The sequence below is a fragment of the Morus notabilis genome, unplaced genomic scaffold (assembly GCF_000414095.1).
Source record: "Morus notabilis unplaced genomic scaffold, ASM41409v2 Scaffold475, whole genome shotgun sequence".
Lineage (NCBI taxonomy): Eukaryota > Viridiplantae > Streptophyta > Magnoliopsida > Rosales > Moraceae > Morus > Morus notabilis.
The window spans coordinates 65567-82689 of NW_010360102.1; the positions used below are offsets into that span (position 1 = coordinate 65567).

The 17123-nt window shown below is 33.9% G+C and overlaps 1 protein-coding gene across 1 annotated transcript; it reads right to left on the reverse strand.

Moving 5' to 3' along the window:
• Positions 1–3625: 3625 nt before the first annotated feature.
• On the reverse strand, positions 3626–15724 carry LOC21389026. Its single transcript, XM_024164162.1, has 21 exons — positions 15470–15724; positions 14032–14083; positions 13854–13933; positions 13632–13765; positions 13422–13518; positions 13237–13294; positions 12760–12868; positions 12518–12641; positions 11996–12182; positions 11590–11882; positions 11004–11092; positions 10842–10912; positions 10411–10521; positions 9770–9835; positions 6702–6839; positions 5765–5870; positions 5609–5680; positions 5443–5489; positions 5059–5218; positions 4660–4826; positions 3626–4267 (listed from the first exon to the last, which is right to left on the reverse strand). The coding sequence occupies exons 1-21, from the start codon at positions 15520–15522 to the stop codon at positions 3938–3940; spliced, it is 2544 nt and encodes an 847-aa protein (XP_024019930.1). The 5' UTR covers positions 15523–15724; the 3' UTR covers positions 3626–3937.
• Positions 15725–17123: the final 1399 nt, after the last annotated feature.

Genomic DNA, 17123 nt, shown 5'->3' on the forward strand with positions numbered 1-17123 from the left:
GGATACAATTTAGATATTAAAAAGTGCCAAGTCAACGAGGTTAAAATTTTCCAATCCAGTCTTTTAAAATGGATGCGCCAAATATGGGATAAAATCTCAGTCCCCTCATTAATTCCATGTCCCATAACGAACCAAATAAGTTAAAAGCGCTTGAGGGGTTAAACAACAATAAGTTACACAAGTCTAAAATACGATGTGTCAAAGTAGCCCTTCTACTATTAAAAGTTTCAATTTGCCCTCCAACTTTTGCTTTGTATCTTGTTATGGCCCTTGTGTATATTGTTAGGAATTCGAATGCTTTCTATCTAAACTACACTTGGGAAGGTTCCTGTGTTTGAAGAAAGAAAGAAAACTATTAAAAAAAATTAATAATTCGGTCAAATGGTACGTGAAATGGTTTAATATTTAAATAGTTGTAGTCATAGTCTAGCAGTAATTATACATCTAATTTTACGATAAGGTGAAGAGTTTAAATCTTCCACCCTGAGTTAAAAAAAAAAAAATTTAATACTTAATAGGACCAAAGGCTAGTCAAACTAACAATGCAAAATCTAGGGCCTACAGATGAATTTAATCTTTTTCTTTTTTCTTGTGTGAATATATATTGTGGAATGGTAGTGTAGTTTGATCAGGATGTCTTTATTGATTAAGAAAAGATATGTTACCTAAAAAGAGAAATACACTTGTCGTTTTCTACTTTTCCACAATCTATAGTATATATAATATTATGAACTGACATTCTTACACCAAACCAAAGCACTCCACAACAAGTGCCTCTTTTTAGGCTTTTAAGGGACTCAAAAAAATATAAAAATAAATAAAAATAAAATAAAATAGTTACACACACACATTTGCTTTCCCTTTATTTATTTTTAAAAAAAAATGCAAGACCGTATCTAGGCCCTGCAGTTCCCCACCGTCTCCAAAAAGAGATTTGTCTCTTTGGAGAATCTTAATTTAAGTTTTTTTATTAGGCCACTCTGAATAATGCCCAAATTTCACCTTTAGTGGACATTAAACAAACTTCACATTTTCAAAACACACTTGACAACTTATAATAAAGATAAGATAATAAAGCAAAACAACCTTCTCATATCTATCGTCTCTCCTAATCTATCTTTTATATGTACGTAATGATTATATATAATTCTATCTATAATTTAATCTTCCTCCAGACAATTCTTGTTAATATATATATATATAAAGGGCAATTTACACCAACAGTTCTCTTTTGGTTTTGTTACAACTATACCACATACTAGCCTTTAAATGAAACCACTTCGTTTTGGTACAAGAAAATCTTACACCGGCACACTCACGGTGGTTTATGGCGGTGAATCCACTCCGACAACACGTGTCGATTGTAACAAAACTATATATTTACAGCATCAAATTCAATTTAAATAATTCATCGATATTCAAAAATGTTTGAAACACACAAAAATTACACCACCAAATCCGTTGATACGAAAATAGTTAACCAGGTCATCAAATTAGCAATAAGAACATTAGCTAGTCCGAGATAACTTCAGTGTCTTGTTTGTTTCTTTTCAATTTAATCCTTCATTAGGGTTGAGCTGGGGCCGTATGTTATGATTTGTGTACATATATTATTGTACTTACTTTTCCCAACACATAATACAAAAAAGCTTCAAAATATGACGAATTATTTGTATTACGTATAAATAAATAAATAAATAAAAAGGAGAGAGAAATGAGAGGTGCAAAAGGGAAGTTGATGTTCACCCACACACAAATTGTTAGTTCTTGATGCACCTTTTTGTTTATGGAATAATATTGTCTATACACGCTTTTGACTCCATGCGGGATCATCTATATATTGGTAATTATAACCAAGAAAGAAGTGCAATCATACACGGTTCATTAGGGTTCCTTAAACAGAATAAATACATAAATAGATAAATAGGAAAGAGAAAATAAAATAAAATAAAACCCTTTTTTTCTCCACTAGAAGCCAATGGCTTTTCATGATTCAAAAATCTTCTCTGCATAATCATATCATTACTGTGACCTAAAAGGATTCATCATAACAAAACCGTATGATTACATCCAACGGCGGATGTGGGGCCTGTCTACCTATGATACAACACTATCATAATTCCCTTCTTTGCGAGTATATAAGATATGATAATTAAATTCTTAGCACTATGCTTTAATAAAGCTCTCTCAAGTGTCTGCCATATTGATGAAAAGATTGGTCTATGATAGAGGAATGATGGATATACTTCATTTGCCTTTTCTTTTTCATTTTCAAAAATTAACATTTCACATTACTCATTTTAACAATGGACAGACAATAATGACGAACAAAAACACATCTACTTGGATTACATAAACACAATCAAAACTTACTTTCAAAATTAAATGCAAAAACAAAAAAAAACAAAACAAAACCCAAGTTGCAAATAACTAAACCCATATTTGACGAGGTCACAACACAAAGAAATAAAAAATTAAAATTAAAAATTAAAAACTATTTGCATGCTTATTAAGTGTCACAAAACAAAACCCAAGTTGCAAATAACTAAACCCATATTTGACGAGGTCACAACACAAAGAAATAAAAAAATTAAAATTAAAAATTAAAAACTATTTGCATGCTTATTAAGTGTCATTTTCTTGGCAATGCACCTTTACTCCCATTTTGCATGATAAAGTAATACCAAATTGTTAATATTAGAATCTTCGAAGAGGTATCTGACGTCAAGCCTAATGATTACAAGCTCATTTTCTTTCATGTTAGGCCTTCTTTTTTAGTGTAATTGGGTCCCTACTCCCTTGCTTGCTTTAGTATATTATATTTATGCTTAAAAAGATGCATCAATTATCGTAGGAGGGCACTAAATAGAAACCCCCCAACATTTAAAATTAAAAATAAAATGTGAAAAATGAAAAATAAAAGATGAAGCTTTCAGTTTCGACAGAAAAAAGTCGAGCATGAACCGATTATATGATTGGTCCCCCCCATATTTATTTTCCATTTAGGGCCATCTTTTACTAGTAATTAAAATTATCATATTTATTTTCCATTTAGGACCGTCCTTGAGTAATTAAAATCTATCATATGATATCATCTAAAGATTCCAAAAGAAAGACACAGTTAAGCGATGCATCACTATCCATGGTAGTGTTCTCTTTTCCTATTCTTTTTTTATCTATTTTCTCCTTTTTATGTGGCAGGTAAATGGTGGGGAACTTTAATTCATTTATATATTTGTTTATTTATTTTGCTTTTCCATGCAATCCAAGCCTCATATATGTTATATACATATCATCAGCTTTTTCCATCTTTTTTTCTCATTTAACCGAATTTTGTCTCTCTTTTTGGATGGAAACTAGAACCTTCCATTTTTGTTACAAATAGGCCTCTCAAATAAGGGTCTCATCAGACTATCACATAACATATTGAAATTAACTCTTTTTATTTTGGGCCCAGTGATTTGCATATATATACACACACACATATAGATACAAGACTTGACCATGCAGAATAGGTCTTCGCATTGGCTGAAGAGCAACAAAATTGAGCATAATTTGAAAGGATAAGCCCAAATGTGGTATAGTTAGTATCATGGCCAATGCAGTTGCAATATTGCTTGCAAAATGACGAACCGAAGCTTTCACTATGGAATCGACTCAAATATACAGAATTCACTTCTTAAGAATTGAGAAGGGAAAAAACTTAGTGCTACTGCTACTAAAGAATGCGAGAGAAACCAATAAGATTACAAACAGACAACAAAACCTAGTACGCAAAGAATGGAAATAAATAGTGGATGCTAATCTACATTTCGCGGTATGCCTAAGGTTTCACTGACCATATACAAAAAGGGTGACCGGGCATAATATATTCTCACCACCCCACTAGTATAGCAGACTATATATTATTGGAAAATTTCCAAGCAAAGTTAGAAACTTACAATGAGTTTGAAGGTGTTGTACATGAAGATGAAGAGTCGGGTTGATGCGAAGAAGGATTTGAAGTATACACAGCACTTCCCATATCAAATAATGGTTTTATTCTCCTCTCCACCTCGTTGCTTTGAAGATTAATCTCCTCGAGAATCATAGATAATGCAGACTTGCAGGATTCCTCATCTCTAAATGCTAATGTCCATCTCCCGTCAACCAAAGCTTTTGTCTTGGCTTTCCCGTAGGCACCGGATTTAGAGGGATCGACAAACGGTAAAGTGGATGGCCGGATCCGTAAGTGTAGCCATCGAGGATGCTTGGTGTCAATTCGTGGCTATAGGCAAAGACAGAAAGAGATCACAAACGAAAAGTTGATAATAATAATAATAACAATAACAATAATAGTAACAATAACTCCTCCAAGAAAATGTAATGGCAGTACATCATGGAAAGAGTAAATCTAGAAGACAAATCATCATGGTGCTTCCTTCGGGGTTTTGGATAGTTTAATTAGTTTTCTGAAGGGTTGTCTTGTTTTTCTTAGCCCTTGATCCTCGTTGGATTTGTTAGATGATTTTGCATAAACTTTATTTCCTTTTCTCATAATAGATTTGGGTCTAGAGTTTGCTTGCTTGCTTCTCTGACACTCTTTAATAACAAAAGCAAGGCACGTGATTCATCATGAACAACATTAAGGGGCCAAAAAAAAAAACACAAAGTACATACATTTGAGCCAGCTAAAGGTGCAGCAACACGAACAACTCCATAATGCTGCTTTAGGGGCAATTCTTCCGCTAAGACAACCCAACCGGACATTCCCAAAGAGATTGGTAAAAAGCAGAAATGGCGTTCTTTACCCCTCTCAAATGCAATTCGACAAGGCACGGCATCAACTGCAAATGGAAGAAACTCGAGTAATTCAATTATAATTCTCAACATATAGCCCTTATAATTGACCTCGGAAAAAAAGTATGAATACGATGGTATAGCAGAAAAGAAATCAAGCCCATCCTTCCCACCCATCCATGAAGAGAAGAAGGGAAATGAATCACAAGCTTTATTTTGATTAGTAGTCAAAATGAACATGTCAGAAACAATACAAATACAAGCCTGATAGAAACTGACCAAGTTTTAGCTCGTTCCCTGGCTTTGGACCTGAAGCATCTATACCAGCAGTTTTGGCTCGAACATTTTCAGAAACAGGTGCTGGAGGGTTGATGGGCGGTTGATCTGGCAAAGCTCTACCAAGAGAAAATGTTTGAACTTGATGCAGAAGTACAAATACCTAGAACCAGAAGTGCCATGAGAAATTAGAAACTGAAAAAAAAAAAAAAAAAAAAATCCCTAGATACAACACAAATGCAGAAAACGACAAAAAAGTCATCAATTCTAATCTCTTTGTGAGCTACCAGTAAGAAAAAGAACATAACAGAGAGGTAGACTGCATTAGCATTACCAAGATTGACCTGAACAGTCTGAAGCATTATAAGGAGAAATCATTGTACAAACCTTCACCGATTCACACATTCTTTCTCCAGCAGTAAATGAGGATTCGCCTGTGAAACCATTTATATGTACATTAATTTCAACTCCAGCAAAACTACTCTTTTTTCTGTCCTCCACACACATCATTAGGCAAGAAAGAAAAGGAAAACAACATAAAATTTACTCATACCTTCAGCAGAAGACAACTGCGATGACAACAGAATAGACTCAAGCTCTTTACGAGGAGACGAAGTCTCAATCGCTATCAGCAATTTTCATTTGGCAACATGTTAATGAATAGTTAACAGACTAATGGATCATATATCAACTAGGTCTAACTAAATACCTCTTTTGCACCTTTTCCATTCATCACAGAGGACTATTATAAGAAGATCAGGCCAACTTCCTCTAACCTCCTCCAGAAGAGCACTAGCACTGTTTCTATATGAATCCTGCATTGCAAAAGAAGGATTTATTCAAAATTTTGCTAAGCTATACGTACATGCATTATCAAAACAAAACCATGTCTAAAGTAAATACTTGGCTCCAATAAGAAATCAAATGGAACCACTACGTAGGAAAATATTTCTCATTTTGAACCCAAATAGCAACCCAAAACTTAATTTTCTCCTATAAAACTTCCCTGGAAAGGCTATACCCTTTCTGGGTTTATTTTCGTTCTTCATTCTTCTAAGAACTAGACTAGATAAAAGAACATGCATAATTGACCTGAATAGAAATCAAGAAACATGAAAAAGGGCTGGTGCACGTCTGTGAGAATGAAGGTGAGAAAACTGAGATTTTTTGGTGGTTGGTTTTTGAGCTGGGGACTCACTTGCCAGATGGTCAAATGCCATAGTCTTTGGACTTTCTTGGGAAAATCCAGGTCTAAAATCCACCATAGTTCACTATCAATTTTCTCGGAAAAACAATTCAAAGATGCTAGAAGCCTAGAACCAACCAGGAAACCATCTGAAAAGGAAAAGTACCAGAAAGATAATATGACTGACCGAAAGGTAATACTACAATATATGTATTACCTTACACACTATTTTTGTTTTCCCAATAGAGAATATTCGACTCAAATAGCAAGAAGCAATGAAGACTAACAAAAAATTCAAATTTCAGAGTTCACGTTTACTAACAAGAGGATCCACATATACTGGAATAAAGTATAATAGACCAATTAAGATCAGACTAATGATGAAGCTCGACACCAGGTAAAAACAAAGAAAACACCATGCCAATTCACATATCAATTTTACCATGACAATTGAACTTACATTTAACAAGTTGAGGTGGTCGCTGTTGAATTCTGCCCCACTGTAAGGAAGTAGTTGCCGCAAAAGCCAACCGCCCTTCCACAGAGTCTCTGCAGATATGTTTGAACGGGCAAATAGACTGACCAACGCATCAAGGACCTAGAAAAATGAGCGAAAAGCATAATTACAAATTCAAACTGTTCAAATTTGGATAATATTCACGTTCTATCGAATATAATGCCATAAGATTTTTTTTTTTTTTCCAAAGGCAGAGATACAAATCACACTAGGAGAGGAAAAACGAGCTTATTTTACCTACCACCAAGAACCTCCTCCAAATAATGAGAGCTTCAATCACGAAGGAAATAATAAAGTATCTCTGCTAGTAAAACTTTCTAAGTCTAACAATAAATAAAAACAAGTTATACTTTTTGGCCTATATCTGCACTGTTTTTCACTTCTAGTATTCTTGTTCTCGATTTAATGAGCCTATTTTAACAGTAAATCGCATTTAATGTGCACAACCAGCTTAAAGTATGAGCCCCATCTTTCAATTTCTCCAAGAAGTGCTAAAGTGCATAGAAAATAATATAAACTGTAAACAAATTGATGAAGAATAAGAAGTCGACTTTAAAGAAGATAAATGTGGAAAATAAATTAGATTGATTTTTATTTGATTTCTTTTATTTTGGGTTTGATTTTATGCATTTAATTAGTTTCTGGTTTTGGTTTTGTAATTAGCCTTAAATTGGCTACCTTGTTATAGACAATTCAGACTACTTTTGATGAATGAATAATTTCAGTGAATTTCCTCCCTCTCAAGTTCTTCTCTCAGTTTCTTCTTAGTTCTTCTCTAATCTCTCTCTAAGTCTCTCTCTCTTTCTCAATTCTCTTCTTTCCACTCGTTCTACGTCATTTTGGTATCAGAGAAAAGGTTCTTCTCTAATCTCTCTCTTTCTCAATTCTCTTCTTTCCACTCGTTCTACATCATTTTGGTATCAGAGAAAAGTTCAATTCCTTTGGCCAAACTCTACTCAATTTTCTTGCCGTTCAAAAAAAAAAAAAAACACAAAAAACAAAAACAAAACAATACGTTGCTGCCAAAGAAGAAGATTATGAGCGTATCATAGATTACACTTCTTATTTTCACACCTTTATTCCATTCAATGGTAAACCTTGCAAGCTTGTTGTTGATGAACAGAGTGAGATTAATGTTGTGTCTAAAGGATTTGTTGAGCGAATGAATCTTCAAACGGAGCCTTACCTTAGACCGTTTTGGGTAAATTTGATAGGTAAAGGATTTTTTGAAGTTACTAAAAGAGGTCGTGTACCTCTTCAATTTGGTCCTTTCAAGATGAATATTTATTGTGATGTTCTTCCCATGAACGTTACTCATATTCTGTTAGGACTTCCTTGGGTTAATGATTATGATATGAGGTACAATAAAGGGAATTGTGTTCAGACATAATGACAAAACCCTCGTGTTGATCCCTGCTAAGCTAAAAGAAAAATCTCCTATACCTAAGATCAATCTTCCTTCAGGAGTTTCAAATGAGTTGACTCCTGCCCCTAGGTCTCAAGATGATATACCCATTGAGAAGGTTGAAAATAAGAAAGAAGTTGTGAAAAATGATGAGGCTGTTCAACCCAAGTCATTGCCCAAGTCTATTAGTGATGAACCAACTTTGTCCATTGTCCCATCACCACGTTGTTTGCCAACCCCTTTGCCCATTAATTCTAGTTCCTCAAAATCAGATTTTGAAAATTCACCAATAAAATTGCATGATACAATTCCTAACTTTTCTCTTTCTTCTTTTGGATCTAATGCATATTTACTCGATTTTCCTCCTACTCTGACTACGAGATTGGTTTTCAATAAGATGGAGTTGTGTACTTATGGAGGTGATCAGAAGCCCGGAGTGTTTTTTGTGCTTATTTTGCAGACAGCAATCAAGCTCATTTGGCTTCTTTCAAATTCAAGTGTTAAGATTGAAGAATTTCTTGCATTTCAGACTGTTGTTTCACGATTCTTTTGAGAAAGGAATGGGAGAATGATGAAGAATAAGAAGTTGACTTTATAGAAGATAAATATGGAAAATAAATTAGATTGATGAGGATTAATTTTTATTTGATTTCTTTTATTTTGCGTTTGATTTTATGCATTTAATTAGTTTCTGGTTTTGGTTTTGAAATTAGCCTATAAATTGGCACCTTGTTATAGACAATTCAGACTACTTTTGATGAATGAATAATTTCAGTGAATTTCCTCCCTCTCGAGTTCTTCTTCTTCTCTCAGTTTCTTCTTAGTTCTTCTCTAATCTTTCTCTAAGTCTCTCTCTCTCTTTCTCAATTCTCTTCTTTCCACTCGTTCTACATCACAAATAGTCTCTGCGAACAGAATAATTCTCGACCTAAAACAGTTTATATTAGAATGATTGACTAAAATGGTAAATAGCTGTATATTACCAGCAGTAATATTACCGTTGTTCTGTAAAATATATTTATGAAAAATTAGGATAGTTTCCTAGACCAGCTCTCTAAGGGAGTAAGGGTCAACTATTGTATTCTATATAGTCTGATTTTTTTTTCCGATGAATGGATCAGTTTTATAGATTTCTTCACAAACTCTCAGCTTAAAAAGAGCTCTCGACTATAGATATGAAAGTTTGAAAACATCTAATAACTTAAGCTTTCGGTTTAACTGTTTCCTACGATGAATATAATAACAAAGATAGCAGTCCTAAATTCACATTCCTAAAGTAAAATTCTGCAATCCGTCACCAAAAGTTGGGTCTCTATTAATACCTTTTAGATCCAAATATTCTCATGTTTGGTCTACTTGATCTATGTCCACCCACTCATTTGCCAATTGTAAAGTCCACATATATTATGGCGAAGCAGAGATTTATTTTATTTTTGTGAAAGCAGAAAACAGAGTGTCGGGAAATAAAAATCAAAGTTAGTCCATATCACACTTTTAAAGCTTTTGTGAAAATTTGTAAAACATCAGTGATCTTCAATAACCAAAATACCAGAAAGAAATAAGCAATTAGATACAAGGGAATTCCTCATCAGAAATATAGGTATACCTGAAATCTGTGTACACGAGGGCTGGCTCCCACATCCTGGCAAGAACACTCCACTCCGTACTTGTCCTATTAGATTGAGAAACGAATGGGAGCAAAGAAAAATCTCAGCAAAATGTCAAGAACTATAAAAACAATAATGTGGCAATTAATTATCTGAAGTTACAAAATGGTCGATGTTAACTAATCTCCTTTGCAATCCAATACAGAGAGATGACTTAAAAAAAATATTGTGTTTGATTTTTTTTCATCCTATTATTTTTAAACAAATAAAAAATAATAATAAACACAGCTAGAAAGTTGGTTCAATTTCCACGTCATGGAATGAGTGGGATCACCTTTGGAATATAAAGTATTGCACTTGCTCATTCAACATTGAGATGACTCAACAACTTTATTGCTACGCAAACTCCTTTTGCAACCATCAAAATAGCACCTTAAAGTTTTTTTTTTTCTTATTGGCAGTTTCTACTTGTAATTTGCATGGAAACCACATATCACAAAGTTCCCAAAAGAAGATAAAATTAAAATAAAATTAAAAAAAAATGAAAACAAAAACAACAAACTAACTCCTGAAAAAAGGTTTCTTTTCCTGTAAGAAATGGTGCACAATGGGAAGGGAGGCGAGAAAATGGTATCAGTACCTTCAGCTTTTTTAGATAGCCATTCAGCTCGCTACCAATACTCTCTCTCATTGAATTACTTTCCAAAGAGAAAAGCTGTTCTTCACCCGGGCCTTCACCCACCAAAGCTTCCTGAGAAAATGAAAATAGAAATCTTATATTATCTAATATACATGCAACACAGTTACTCAATAGTACTAAACACCACATTATGAGTGTTGATATGCAATCTGAAATTACAGCTAAAGTGGATGAGCAACTGATATATCATCAATAATTCTTTTACTCCTCCAAAGAAAATTAACCAGCAAAAACCCTAAACCTTCCATCCACTTTCTGGTACAGTAGATTTTTGACAACCTAACTGAAATACTGCAGTAGCATAAATCATGCGACAGATCTCGAGTAAGTATTGAACCACATTAAGGGCTGTTTTATGAATCATGACATACCAGCAGGAGTTTTTTGTGTTGCTTACGTTGTGGAAGAATTCCAAGAGCATCTAGCATGGACTCATCTAGTTCTGCATAAATGGATGTTTAATGAGAAAGTAGCAACTCAAATCAGTGCTAAGAAATGAGAAAAGTGCTGTACAAATTTTAAAACTAGCATACCTTTTGTTTGCAACAATGTAGCGAGCACACACAAAGAACCGAAAACTAGTACATCATTCCCCCTAGTCACATAGTAAAGCAAAGTCTCCCTACATGTATCATTAATTCCATTAATGGAATAGGAAGATACAAAAATAAATATTACTCATTGCATAGTGAGAATGCAGATCTGTAAAGGAAACAAAACAGAAAAAGAAAAGAAACAAACTGGAACTCTAATCCTAATCATAACTCAGGTTGTAATAATGTCATAGTAGATCGTTTTCTATTTCCCCTCTTTGGGGGATGGGGTTTACTAAGGTAAAGACAGAAAAGCAAGCCAAAACAAAGCAAAACCAATACGCTCCCTGTCTTGTTGCAATCTTTGTGAGTAGACCGGCAAGTAGATTTTCTTTTGCTGATTTTAGATGCGTTTTTACCTAGAGTTGATTCTTTGTTTTCTGTCTTCTGTCATTTTGAGGATCCTTGTTCTCTTCTAGTTTCCTGGGTTTATTTTCAACAAAGTTCTTTTTCCTAATATTATTAAGAAAATGGATAAGAATAACAAAAACATAAAAAACTAAACTTGGTTGTCATAACAAGTTACCTCAAAGTCAAACGTGAATCATGACCATCAGTTTCCATGAAATCTACCGGGTTAGTATGTGAAGAGCTAGAAGAGTTCCGATCATCAAATCTTAAGCTGCAAGAATTCACCTCACTTTCATGTGGGAATCCGTGAGCGGACAGACAACCATTGGGTTTAGCTCCAGACTTTGGTAAAAAGGCCAAAGAACAAAAGAGAGCAGCGACAATAACATTTGCCATATCTTTGATTTTGACCATGCGCAGGATGCAGCATAGTAAATATAGAGAAGTGACTGCACCAAATTGCATATCCTAAATTCACAAGGTACAAAAGGTTACAGAATATTGAGTTGCAACTGAATAAGAATAAACACATCCTTAGTAGGAAAAGATAAAAAGAAAATGGGAAAGGTACAGATCAGTACATTAGCGGTTTGTATTGTTAGCGAAGGAAGAAGAATCGGGAATATCAAAAGCAGCAAAAGGTTGTCTGTCATTAGTCTCCCAACATCAAGAATTCCAGCAGAAATCACATCACTAAAATAGTAGAGACTGTCTTCGATTTCATGTACAGCATCAAGTATTGATGAAGTTATCTCTTGACTGGGATTTCTGTCTCAAACATAGAATTAAACAGTTTAGGGGAGGAATACACTTCTGTGTCACAGTCAAAATAATAATAATAATAATAAGAGAAGAAGAAGAAGAAGATAAGACAAAGGGGATAAGACATCCACCTAAGCCTCATAAAGGAAGGCCACCAAGCAGAAAAGAAAAGGGAAAAAAAGAAAAAAGAACAAACAAACAAACAAACAAACAAACAAACAAACAAACAAACAAACAAACAAACAAACAAACAAACAAACAAACAAACAAACAAACAAACAAACAAACAAACAAACAAACAAACAAACAAACAAGACAGGTTAAATGATTCCAACTCTTACTTCGTAGCATCAGAGACCAATCGGTTTAAGTCGATACACTGCTTGCGGAAAAATGTGACCAGGTTTAAAAAATACTCTGCGTGAGGAGCACTGGTGACGTATCTATTTACAGAATCATCTCCAGCTGAAAATATCAAAAGCATATGAAGATCAAAATGCATTCAAACAAGGATAATTGCACTTCAAGACAAGGAGAGGAGGAAAAAGAAAAGAAAGGCAAGAAAGGAGCAAGTGAAACTTACCAATATATATATTAAGTGTCAAATTACGTACCGCTGTCCGGATCATGCTCTCCTCATGGAAAGCAAATTGTATTGCCTCAACATATAGCGGAAAAGAAACTATTTCATCCTATACAACGGGAGAGGAAAGATGAAAAGAAAAAAATAATTAAATCATCAGGAAAATACAAACATTTGAGCTATCACCTCCTAGATAAAGAGACCAAAGAAAAAAAGAAAAAGAAAAAAAAAAGTGAAGCAAACTAGCATATAGGTTAACTTATCATTAACCCGATGTGACCTATACTATATCCATAATATAGAGATCGGGTCACAACTCCACATGATTTTTTTTCTTTTTTAGTAAGAATTAAGGAACACCATATGAACTTGTGTACACCGAAAATCCATATAAAAGACTTAAAAGCATGTTGTCTAGAAAGAGAAATTGAAATTTCATCGAACAAAAAAGGAACATGCAATTAAATTGTAACTTACATTTTGAGCCTTTACAAGCAGAGAAATTGTATTCTTATCTAGCGTTCCACTTATTGCTCTACACAGACCAAAAACATGCAATTACAAAGTGATCAACAAAATATGTTCAGAAGTTTACTGGGTGAAGATAACAAAATAACCAATAACCAGAAGGAGAAGGACAATAGAAGTAACAAACAACAAACCTTAAGAAGGATATGTAGTAGTTTAATAGGTCTTGATTCCGGAAGTCAAATGAATACGTTATTAAGTGGTTCATATGTTCGTTGCCTAACAAATAATCTGCAAAAAGATTATTAGAAAAGTGAACATCAAATTTATTTAGTAATTTATAATCAAAAGGGCAAATTAGAGTAACCGAAACTTTTAGCTTCTTTCTTCCAAAACCAACTCACATATGGCATGTTCCTTTTTTAGGTTCTGAATCAAAATGCTCATGGACTGCAATAGCTGAAATGAAACGGCTAATGTCCTGCTCGTCTTTAATACACGTATAAATTCCCCCATAATTTGTTTCTCCATGAAAAGCCTACAAATATCAACGTCTCTAATAAAATTCTGAGACTAAAACATGTAAAAAATGTACACCAAGGACACAATGCATTTAGAAGTCTCACTCGAAAAAGGCTGAATCATCATTCTGGTCACCCCATATAATCAACTCCGCAATTGATCTAATCGCTTCAATAACAAAATCCTTCATGAAAGGACACAGTACAAGAGCATTTGATGCATTAAGAGAAAACAATGACAATAGGCGCACTGAATAAAGTACGAGAGGAAGATTTCATTTACCTTGTTAACCTCATTAACAATTTGAACTTTCACCAGCTGATCAATCAAATACCTATATCAAGAACCACCGTTAAAACATAGACCCAGAGAAATTATAAAACCATTCTCATCTTTCACGTTATACTTGTATCTATAAGAATAAGTCAATTTCAAAGTGCCACCAGCACCAAAAGTAACCAGAACTTCTAAAATGTGCAGACTGTCACCTAGAAAGCTAACAAGAAAAGAAACGAAGACTAGCGAAACCTCACAATTAAAATTATTATAAAAAAAATTGTAATATATTCTTTCATGAATTTGCACGTCTTTGTGGTTGGCTTTGTCAAACATAACTTTTTTCCAAACATATATTTTGGGTGGAATGCTCTATTCCTATGGCTCCACTTTACACAAGAAATGAAACAACTAGGATTCGAACCCTAGTGGATACATGCACACACTCACGCACCCAACAACTTGAGCTAGCCTCAAGTGGCTGGAATGCTCAATTTCTGATAACAACATCAAATGGCTCCTTCAAGTTATATCTTTGCCAAAAATGATTGTTCTTATCAACCAATGCGTCTTTCAAGCTGAAGCATAAACCCAAATTAGTTTATGATTGAAGGAAGATGAGCAGACTTGCCTTGCAAGTCAAATATCAAGAATTCTGCACCCGACAGAAAGTCCACCAAGAAAAAACAAGTTATGAAAAACAATTCCAGACCCTCAAAAGCACTAAGAAGTGCAAATATCATACTCGTAATCGTAAATTCTTTCCTCCCCAAAATTTCATCAGAATCCGTCTCAACCCCCTCGAAAAGCCTCTTATTCCTTTCAAGCCCAATTAACCAGAACAATGCTGAAACTGCACAATCCCAATTCCCAAATCAGCCTAACTGACAATGGAAACCATTAAAACCTCACTTCTCGCTTAACAAGTTCTTACCACTCTTCTCCCATTAAACCCCAATAAACAAAAAAATGCAAATTCTTAAATCATAGAGTTCAAGGACACAATCGAGTTAAACCGACAGAAATCACTTTACTAACAGATTGAAACCTAAGCTCAACAATAAAAAGAGATTGAAATAGGGAAAAATTCCCTTCCACATTACTTAAAAGTATAAAGGTTGTGAAGTTTCTATCCACTTTTTCTTCCTCTTATACTCAAATTCCTGTCCATTTCGTCGATACGACACTCAAAATTGAACCGAATTTCGAAAAATCCCAAACAGTGAATAAAAATTAACCAAAAAAAAAAAAAAAACCCTGACTTTTTTTAGTTTTTCATCAACTAGTTCTCACTACTATTCTTCCACTATAGTATCAGTACAAGGAGAACTATTTCACAATCAAGCTTACTAAAAGTAAAACCCAGAAACAAAAAAGAAAAGAAATTTTTTTAATCGCGGAATTGAAGGACATAATTGAAAGAAATTGAATTAAGAATGGAAACCTGAGCTGCTCTAAGGAGAAGCGATCCCTGGATCTCCAGAACGAAAACCACATTGCTTTCGCTTTTTTCACGAAGAAATAATCACTTGAGACTCAATACAAACTCATCATCGCATCGAATCGATCGAAACAAAATCGAATTGCATTCGAAAACGACAACGATTTTGAAGGCGAAATCGAGAGAGATTTTCTTTCGGAATTGTGGAGTAACTTCCTTCGAAGAAGAAGGAAAAGTGGTCCTCAAATGAAAATATGATCCAACAGAACTTCTCTTTAAGAAGAAGAAGAAGAAGAAGAAGAAGAAGAAACCAACAACCAAAGCACTTCTCTCTTTGTTTTTTTCTTCTTTTTTTTTTCCTTTTTCTCTGATAATAATATTTATGTATTTTGTTTATTTGCTTATTTTATTTAGTTTTCATCTCAATAGCCTGCTATTTCGAATAATTGAACTTTGATCCTTCAATTCAAACATTCTTTGCAAATTTATGTCCTCCACTTGGATTTCTTCTTCAAAGTCATGTTGAAGAAACAAACAACCAACAAAGCCATATTCTCTTTTTTGTATTGTTAATATTATTTTAGTGTTTTAAAATAAAAATCCTGAACTTTTTGGAAAATTTTTAATTTTGAATTTTTTTAAAAAAAATTCTTTTGATGGGAGATTGTATTCAGCCTAAGACAAAATTACAAATATCACGATATAATGCTAACAACCCAGCAAAGCGAAGGATATACGTCTGAGGCTAAAAAATGAGAGTGTATCCTAGCACGCTAAAGTCAAGCACACATAAGGCACCAAACAATACTAATACACCAGTCTAATAAATACCACAACAATACTAGATACCACAACCAAACTAAATAAACGGAGTGAAAACCCGTTATTACTATAAACAAGACGCAATACAAATAAAAACACAAAACTAAAAAATAAGCCTCAAACACCACCGTTAATCGACTCTGATGAGGAGACAACAGGACTTCAAGAGGCACACGGTAAGATGAAGAAAGCGTCATCAAATTGTATCACGATAAGCATTTCTGCCACCAGTGGGACATGGAACCACCGCCTTCACAAGAAGCTCACCATCACGTGGACCAACATCCCAAGAGAGCCTTATGTGATATCTAGTTTTAGTTCTTAAATTTTTAAAATAGTAACAATTTGAGTCCAATCATCAATGAGATGTAAATTTTGAGAAATTTATAAACTAATAAAGATAAATTCTTAAAAATTAAGTAATATTTTAAGGGCCAAATTCACAATACATTTTGTCCAAAATTTATCATTGCAAAATTAATTTTTAAAACATTGAATTGTCCAAGGAAAAAATCTAAAACACACAATAATATGACCCTTCAAATTATAATCCGATCCGACAAATATAATCCAATCGTTCAAATTAGAAGGTCTTTGCAAACTTGTACCTTCTATTTGGCTTAGTGAATATTTTAAGTGAAAAAAAAAACCGGAAGAAGGAAAGGATAAAGTTCATTTTACAAAGAATAAGGATCCTTGATTTATTAGTGGACGTTTAGTTCGTGTATTCAGAATTATTCTCATTTTACGTGTGCTTTTTGTGAGAAAAAATACTGTAGAGAACCATGAATCATGATTCAGAATCATAGATGAATATAGAAAACAAACGGGCTCT